Source organism: Trichechus manatus, unplaced genomic scaffold, assembly GCF_000243295.1.
Source record: "Trichechus manatus latirostris isolate Lorelei unplaced genomic scaffold, TriManLat1.0 scaffold00035, whole genome shotgun sequence".
Classification (NCBI taxonomy): Eukaryota; Metazoa; Chordata; class Mammalia; order Sirenia; family Trichechidae; genus Trichechus; species Trichechus manatus.
This window is the reverse complement of record NW_004443971.1, coordinates 14,880,895-14,889,061: the sequence shown is the minus strand read 5'-3', so window position 1 is coordinate 14,889,061 and position 8,167 is coordinate 14,880,895. Positions and strand designations below refer to the sequence as shown.

General features: G+C 55.4%; 2 protein-coding genes across 2 annotated transcripts in view; both read right to left on the bottom strand.

Annotated features, from left to right (window-relative positions):
- TNNI1 (troponin I1, slow skeletal type) overlaps positions 1-6,973 on the bottom strand; it is a 65,711-nt gene extending 58,738 nt beyond the window's left edge. The window contains exon 1 of the mRNA XM_023730260.1: positions 6,935-6,973. Coding sequence (XP_023586028.1) covers positions 6,935-6,973 — 39 coding nt within the window. The remainder of the gene's footprint in view (positions 1-6,934) is intronic.
- PHLDA3 (pleckstrin homology like domain family A member 3) lies at positions 4,587-7,384 on the bottom strand. Its single transcript, XM_004375299.2, has 2 exons — positions 6,935-7,384; positions 4,587-4,695 (listed from the first exon to the last, which is right to left on the bottom strand). Exon 1 carries the CDS (start codon positions 7,374-7,376, stop codon positions 6,999-7,001), a length of 378 nt encoding a protein of 125 aa, XP_004375356.1. The 5' UTR covers positions 7,377-7,384; the 3' UTR covers positions 4,587-4,695; positions 6,935-6,998.
- Positions 7,385-8,167: the final 783 nt, after the last annotated feature.

The window sequence follows — 8,167 nt, the reverse complement described above, 5'->3', positions numbered from 1 at the left end:
CAGTATTTATTCCCTGAAACTCTCCCTGCCCCTTCCCTCCATTTTACCAGGCCATTTCCACCTGGGCCTTGCTCCCATGGGTATCCACAGATCCTCCCAGACCCCAGGACACTCTCCCTGTGTCCATTCCTGTAGTTAGACTCCACCGTTGCGTCAGGGTCTGGCGCTATCACCTTCTCCCTGAAGCCTCCCCCACTCCCCAGCCCACTGACTGTTCTCTTCTCTGCCCCAGCTGGTACCCCACTCCTCAGTGCGCTTCATCCTTGCAGGTTGTCTCACCTCTGAGTTCCTTTCTCCCCAGTTAGACAGTAGGTTCATTCTATTCATTCAGAATTAATCTGTTTGGTACTGTGTTAAAAGCACCTGCCTAGAGCCCCACTGACTGAATCCTACCTCTACCATTTATTAGCTGCTGTGTGGCCCTGAACAGATTATTTAACCTCTCTGGGTCTCAGTTTCTTAATTTAAAATGTGGAAGTCATAATAATAGCCCCTACTTCACAGGGTTGTTGGAGCATTATGCAATTTAATAATTTACAGTGCTTGGATCAATGCCTGGCACAGAGTAAGCACTATATACTGTTTGCCATTATTATTATTAAGAACCTACTGTGTGCCAGATACTCTGGAGCACCAGGAATGTACAAAGACAAGTCCAGGAGATGGCTGTCTAATGGGAGAGGCAGACAAGTAAAGCAATAATTGCAATACAGTGTAACTAATGGAGCAGTTATGGCCATACAAAAGGGAGCAGTAACTCAGCCTGGACTGTAGGCAGAGTAGGCAGGGGAGGCTTTCCAGAGGCAGTGGCCCGAGAGCCAAGACAACCATTCAAGGATGTATAGGCAGCGGTTTATATGCAGGGGCCCTGGTGTGGGGAGTATAGGGATAGATACTAAAGTCCTGGTGGAGGAGAGCGGTTGCTTTCAAGGCGCTTGGACTTCCTCCCATTGCAGTGGGGGAAGCCTCTGGAGGTTTTAAGCGAGAGAGTGAATTGCATCCTGGAAGGAACACTCTGCTGGACTGTGGTGGGCAGACTGGAGCAGGGAGAGTGAAGAAGGCCAACCTGTGTCTCACTGGGCAGCCTCTCGGCAGCCTGGCTCACAGCCAGACTCATGGTCTCTCCAGGGTCCTTGGGCCTGGCCCTGGCGGAACAGATGCCCGTGGCACCCATACACCCTCAATTCTGGGAAAGGCCAGATTTCAAGCTTACACCCTATAATGACCCGTAGCTCTACCCTGACTCCTTCCTGCTGCAATTCCAGCCCATGGACTCTAATTCCAGCTCTTCCCACTCATCTCTGTTCTCAACCTTGAAACGGGCCCACTCTTGCCAAACCCTCAGCTCCCAACCCCAGCTCACCCTGACCAGAGCCAGCCCATCCCTTCTCCCCTCGGCCCCTCCCCACCCTGGCCTCTGCAGACTCCCAGTTGCTGGGCTGGGACTTGCCCCGTCTCATTTTCCCATCAATGACTCATGTATCGGGCGGGGGCTGCCAGGGCCGGGGAAGAGACGGTGGCAGCAGCCCCTCCCTGGCCTCACAGTGTCCTCAGAGCCAACTGAGCAAAGTTTTTCCATCTCATGCCTGTCTGCTAGCACCGTCAGGGCCTGTTTGTGCCCCTGAAGAGGCCTTGACCCTACTCTGTGGCCACGCCAAGCAGGCCTAGGGTGAGGGCCTAGGCTCTGTCTTTAGAATTTGGAGTCACCAGAGCACTAAAGACAGCCCTGAACCCAGGAAGCAGGGTCCCATGACCCCAGCGGAGAGGGCCTAGTGGGACAGCTACCCATGGCACCACACATTCCCCAATTCTGGGACAGGCCAGATTCTAAGATTATACCCCATAATGCCCTATTGCTCTATCCTCACTCCTTTCTGCTGCAAATCCCGTGCTGGGGGCTCTGGGAGCCCTCAGGAAGCTGTGGGGCTCTTACAAATGGCAGTAAATGATCATACCCATCTCAACAACAAAGGAGCCCTGGTGGTGCCCTCGCTGCTAACCAAAAGGTTGGTGTTCAAACCCACCCAGCAGCTCTGTGGGAAAAAAGACCTGGCGATCTGCTCCCGTAAGGATTACAGCCTAGGCGACCCTATGGGGCAGTTCTACTCTGTCACATGACTGCTGTGAGTTGGAATAGATTCGAAGGGCCCTAACATCTCAACAACCACCACCTGGATGAGGGCCCACTCTGTGCTAGGGGCTATGCTAGGAGGGGCTGTAATCTCCTAGCAAAGAGAGAACCAAAGCATTCTTGGAAGCACCAGGACGGGCTGTTTAGAAGCAGTGAGCGCCAGAAACCAGAGCCAGCCTCCTCCTCCACCCGGCGCCTGCCGCCACCCTTGACGCTTGATTCTGGCTTTGTCTGCCCCCGCCAAACAACTGCCCTTTGCGGCTAAGCCTCGGAATGATCCGTCCAAGCACAGTGCTGGGCAAGGGAAGTAGTGTCTATGTTCCCTGACTCCTCATGGTCCAGCTCAGTCGGCACCACTTGGCACTTATTTAGCTCCCCACTGGACTCTGGGCTCCTCAAGGACAGGAATCATGTCTTTCATCTCCATATCCCCAGTGCTGAGGAGTGTCTGGCCCATACGAGGCATTTAGTAGATGTTTGCTGAAAAAGTGAACCACATCTACTAACACTCCCCCATTTCTGGGTGCCTGGATAGCTCGCTTCTTTCCTTATGACTGAATCCCCACCATCAGTCACCTTTGGATTTGATTACAAGAGCAAGGATTCTATTTTGAGGTTGCTGTTTTATAGGAGCCATGGGGAAGCTAACCCTTCCCATCAACCTATCAGCTTGAACAGAGGAGTGGCAAATACTACCTTCTCTCCACCACCCACCCCGTATAAATGCTATTATTCTTCCCCATCTTTCTCTCAAAGCCCAAAGCAAACATCACCATTTGATCACAGCCGAAGTTGAGCCCAGATCTTTCTCAGCACTGCTCAGAATTGGCATGGAAGAGATTTATATGCTTTGCTGGGATTAAGCTATCCATAGGACAGCTGTACAGCCTAATGAGATAATAAATGAGCAATTTGTAAAAAGCCCCTTGTAAACTGCAAATTCCTATTCAGTTGTGAGATGTGGTTCACATATCAGACGAGCTAGATGCTCCTTTGGAAGCAAAGGACTCCAAGGGACTGAGACATAGGACAGAGAGGTTTTGATTGGAAAGGAGGATAAATCTGGTGGAGAACAAAACAGGTTAGAATCACAAAGGTTATTAATGAGACTTCACATTTTTGAAGAGGCCCACTCAGCCTCCTTGCTCTTTCCAGTGAGAGTCTGAAGTAGGCCGTTGCTTTGCCGCAGAGAAGGTCAGATGTGGGTGGATGGTGGAGGAAAGGCAGAGTGAACTGCTGACCACAACACAGAAAGGTCTCAGGGGTCACCTGATTAGCAGTTTGTGTATAACTCAAGGCAGCTATTTCTCTGTGCCTCAGTTTCCTCCATGCTGAAATCATTCCCTTTAAACCATTCAGTAAGGAAAACTTACTGTATAAGCATATAAAGCCTGAGAGTACAAATGGTAGACAGTTCCTGGATGGTATAAAAGGTTAAGGTACTCAGCTGCTAACTGAAAGGTTGGAGGTTTGAGTCCACCCAGAGGCACCTCGGAAGAAAGTCCTGGTGATCTAATTCCAAAACGTCAGTCATTGAAAACCTTGTGGAGTACAGTTCTACTCTGACACACATGGGGTCGCCATGAGTCGAAATCGACTCGATGGCAACTGGTTTTTATAAATGGTAGAGGACAAGCTCTGCTCAGAAAGCTGAACCACCTCCCAGGCTGGCAGGGACAGGACATCCTTCTGTGGAGAGGCACCTCTAGGGACTGAGCTGGTCATTGTGACATCCCTCAGTCCAGACCCTTTCGTCCCTCTTCCTAAGGCCACTGAGGCCATTCCTACTGGGGTTGCTGCATCTCCCCAACCCAGGCTGGAGATTTCAGAGTGGGCTGTGGATTGGGAAACCATGGAGACAGGGCCAGGAGAGAGAGGCTCCAAGCGCTGAGTCTTTGTGGGCAAAGAATTTCACTCGGCAAACAGTGTGATCACTGCCCTTTGCAGGGCATCTTACTGTTGGGACAGGCATGAAATGGTAAAGGCCAAACCCACCCCGCCCCAGGCCCAGCAGCACAGTCGGGGAAATATGGGCAGGAGGTGGGGGAAGAAGTGTGCAAAGAGAGGGCATGGATGGATGGGGGTCCCAAAAGGACCTAAGCAGCAGGAGACCCCCAGGTGCGGGCCTCAGGCCTGTCAGCTCCCACTCCAGAGATAAGTCCTGAAGTGTTCCCAGTGCGGCCCCTCCTCCAGGTACCAGGCTGGCCTCCTGAGTCCTGAGGCACTAGCTTAGTGCCCATGGAGCACTGCCCTCCTCCAGGCAGGTCACAAAGCCTAGGGGCTAACAGCAGTCTGTAGGGCCACCAGGGGAGGGGGCTTTGAAGCCAGCTTTCCATCACAATATACAAGGCCAGGTCCATGGCTAGAAGGCCCTGAGCTGTGTGTGTCCTGAGAGTCTGAGAGTGTCCAGGAGCTGAATCTTCATCCTCAGCCCTGTGTGGCCTTCTGCTCTCCTTCTCGGGTCCCGTCCATTCCTTCAGCTCCAAGGCCTGCTCTGCACGTCCATGGCTTCTGCCTCGCCAAATGGAGCAATCGTGCCCGTATGCACCAGAGGGGTAGGGAAGCTGGCAAGAGAGGAGAACAGTCAGGGCAGGGGTAGACACTGCGGTAAGGAGGATCTACTATGCGCTGGGTATTTTACACCAGAGTTTCCCAACATTTCCCACATCAGCGCAAATGTAGAGAATAATACTTGTGCAACACACTGTGGTCAGTGGAGGAGTCGGCTTTCTCCCAATCCCCTGAGGACTGAAGGATCAGTGTGGATCAGTTCTTAGCACAGTGGGTCTGCCTTACACCAGCCTCTCAACTAACCCTCACTACAACCTGGGAGGGAGTGAACAGGAAGACCTGAGGGGCATGTGGCACAGATGGGGTCCCCAGGCTCACTAGAGCCCTCTACCTGTTAAAGAGGAGAAAATACAGGGCAGGGAGGGTGAGGCAATGTGGAGGGTGGTAGTCGGGGGCACGGGGGATATAGGTTTCCACAGGAGAAATTAAGACTAGAGTGGTGTAAGGCTTTCCTCACTCCTGGGCCTTCTGGTTCCCATGGGAGGGAGTGGCATCTGGGGAAGAGGGCACAGGGCTGGGAGCCAGGGCTTCTAGGTCCTATTCCTGGTCCCTCCCCTGGGCCTTGACCACAAATCTGCCCCTCTCCACCTCCCATCCTAAAGAAAACAAAAATCCTTACAACTGGACCAATAAACAACATCATGATAAACAGAAAATATTGAAGTTGTCAACAATTTCATTTTACTTGGATCTACAATCAACACCCATGGAAGAAGCAGTCAAGAAATCAAACGACGTATTGCATTGGGCAAATCTGCTGCAAAAGACCTCTTTAAAGTGTTGAAAAGCAAAGATGTCACTTTGAGGACTAAGGTGTGCCTGATCCAAGACATGATATTTTCAATCACCACATATGCATGCAAAAGCTGGACAATGAATAAAAAAGACCGAAAAAGAATTAATGCCTTTGAATTATGGTGTTGGCAAAGAATACTGAATATACATGGACTGCCGGAAGAACGAACAAGTCTGTCTTAGAAGAAGTACAGCCAGAGTGCTCCTTAGAAGCAAGGATGGCGAGACTTGGTCTTACATAGTTTGGACATGTTATCAGGAGAGACCAGTCCCTGGAGGACATCATGCTTGGTAAAGTACAGGGTCAGTGAAAAACAGGAAGACCCCCAACGAGATGGACTGACACAGTGGCTACAACAATGGGCTCAGACATAGCAACAATTGTGCGGATGGTGCAGGACTGGGCAGTGTTTCGTTCTGTTGTACACAGGGTCGCTATCAGTCGGAACCGACTCAACAGCACCTAATAACAATGACACTTCCTGCCCTATTGCTCAAGGAGGGTTAAGACATCACAAATAACAAATCATGATCCCATCCTACACCTTTCCACCCACCAAATGGACCCAGTACCTCATCTGCTCCTCTGGTCTCTCCTCCCCTAACCCACAGGGACTTTGGGGGGCACTCAGGGGCAGGGGGACATGCCTACCCCCACTTTGCATGGGTTGTCACTGAGGCCTCTCGCCTGTCCCGTCCACCCTCCCGTCTCCCAACAGCTCAGCCCTAGGACCCTAAACCCATGGACAAGAATGGGCAGCTACAGCCCCCAGGCCCGGCCCAGCCAAACCCTCCCACTGAGGCCCCACCTTGGGAGCTGGGACTCCTGGGTTCACTTCCCAACCCCTGATGACACCTTTGCTAACTGCAGAATACCGTCTTTCTGCCTCAATTCCATCCTCAAATTCTCCTATGACAAGTGTCTGTCCTTAACAGGAGACAGTAAATTCGCCCTCACACCATCCATCCCCACCCATGGTTCTCCCAGCTCCCAGATGGCCAAGGCCCAGGAGCCCTACCCTAGGTGGGGGTAGAGGCCCAGCAGCCAGTGGCAATGTGCAGCCAGCCTCCCTCCACCTGAGTGAGGGCAGGGCCAATCTATGGAAGACCCATCCCATTCTGCAGTCTCCGCTCCCAGGGATCTGGGCTCCCTCTCAGGCACGTGGGTCACATTCAGGCCCCTCCTGAGACCTCAGCAGCCCGTTGACCAGGGGAAAGTAGCCAGTCCAGCTCCATGCGCTCGGCCCCCAGGCCAAGCCAGGCACTTAAGGTTTCCCATGCTCAGACTCCCGGGTTCCTACTCTCTGTTGGGCCCAGGAACCTCCCTCAGACGGTAGGGTTTTCAGGTGGGGGTGCCGGTGGGAGTCCTGATTCTCCCTGTCGGGTAAAGAGAAGGGAGGGAAAGAGAGAAAGAGGGCTCAACCCTCAGGGGCTTACCTGGCATGACCTCTGGATACCGCGGTGGTTGGGGGGCATAAGTGTAAGATGGGATGCCTGGCGGTTAGGACACAAGGGTCCCAGTCCCTAGGCTCTGCCGGGCCCGCACTGTCTGGATGGCCTGCTGGTTCTTGAACTTGACCAGGCCCAGGGTGATCTGGGCGTTCCAGCCGGGGTCCTCGAGGGGGCAGCGGAAGTCGATCTCTCCGCCGCCCTCGGTCACCAGCGTGAAGTAGATGTGGCGCCCAGTGCTCTCCACGCACTCCACGGCCTTGATGCGGGCGAAGCTGAGCTCCTTGGGCCGGCCGCCGGTGCCCTTGGCCTCGAAGAGCTGCAGCCCACGCTCGGTGAGCACGCAGCGCTTCCGCTTCCACAGCTGCAGCAGCCCGCCGCTGCGCTTCTCCAGCACGCCCTCCTTGAGCACCGTCGCCGCCGCCGTCATGGGGGCCCCGAGGTCCCGGGAAAGCTGTAGGCTGCGGCGGGCGCGGCGCCCCTCCCGGCTGTCAGCGCCGGATTCTGGCGCCCCGGGCTGGCCAGCTGGCTGTGCGCCCTGCCCACTTGGCGCCCCAACTGCCCGCTCTGCCCGCACCGCGGTCCTCCGGCCACCGCTGCCTCCCCCGGGGCCGGCTGGAGCCCCTCGCCCCTCGGCACCCGCCGTCCGCTTCAGCCCACACTGGCTCCTGCGCGCCGCTCAAGCTGTCCTCCCCGCCTCTGCCCCCCGGTGCCCCCGCGACTCCCCGGCCCGTGAGCTGGGCTGCCCACTCGCGCCGCGCTGCCTCGCTCGCTTGCTCCCTCGGCTCGGTCTGCGCGCAGGGCTGCAGCTCGCGGGATGTGCCCTTACATGTTCCGCAGCTCGCCTCCGGCGCCGCCCGCCCGCCAGCCGCGCATTCCTGCCCCGGCGGGCCCTCCCGAGGGCGGGGCCGCTGCGGAGGCTCCGTCACACACTGGAGGCGCTGGGCGCCGGGCGGGGAGGGCGGGTACGGAGAGGGGGGCTGCTTACCCCACAGCCCTAGCTTTCTGGCCTTCCGTCTGCCGCTTCTCGGAACCACAGCTCCCCCAGGCCTTGGACAAGGGGGACCGACCGGAGGGGAGGGAAGATCTCCTAGATGAGAGGGCTCTCTGCTAGTGAGGGAGGTGGGCTTGTGTCAGCGGGCGCAGTGGCACCGGCTGAGGCTTGCTTGGTGAGTATCAGACAGCTGCTGGAGGCGTTCCAGGCCGCGGGCCTCCTGGCCC

Bases quoted from the DNA above. Each gene is read 5' to 3' on its own strand.
- PHLDA3 (XM_004375299.2), bottom strand. From the start codon at position 7,376: ATGACGGCGGCGGCGACGGTGCTCAAGGAGGGCGTGCTGGAGAAGCGC.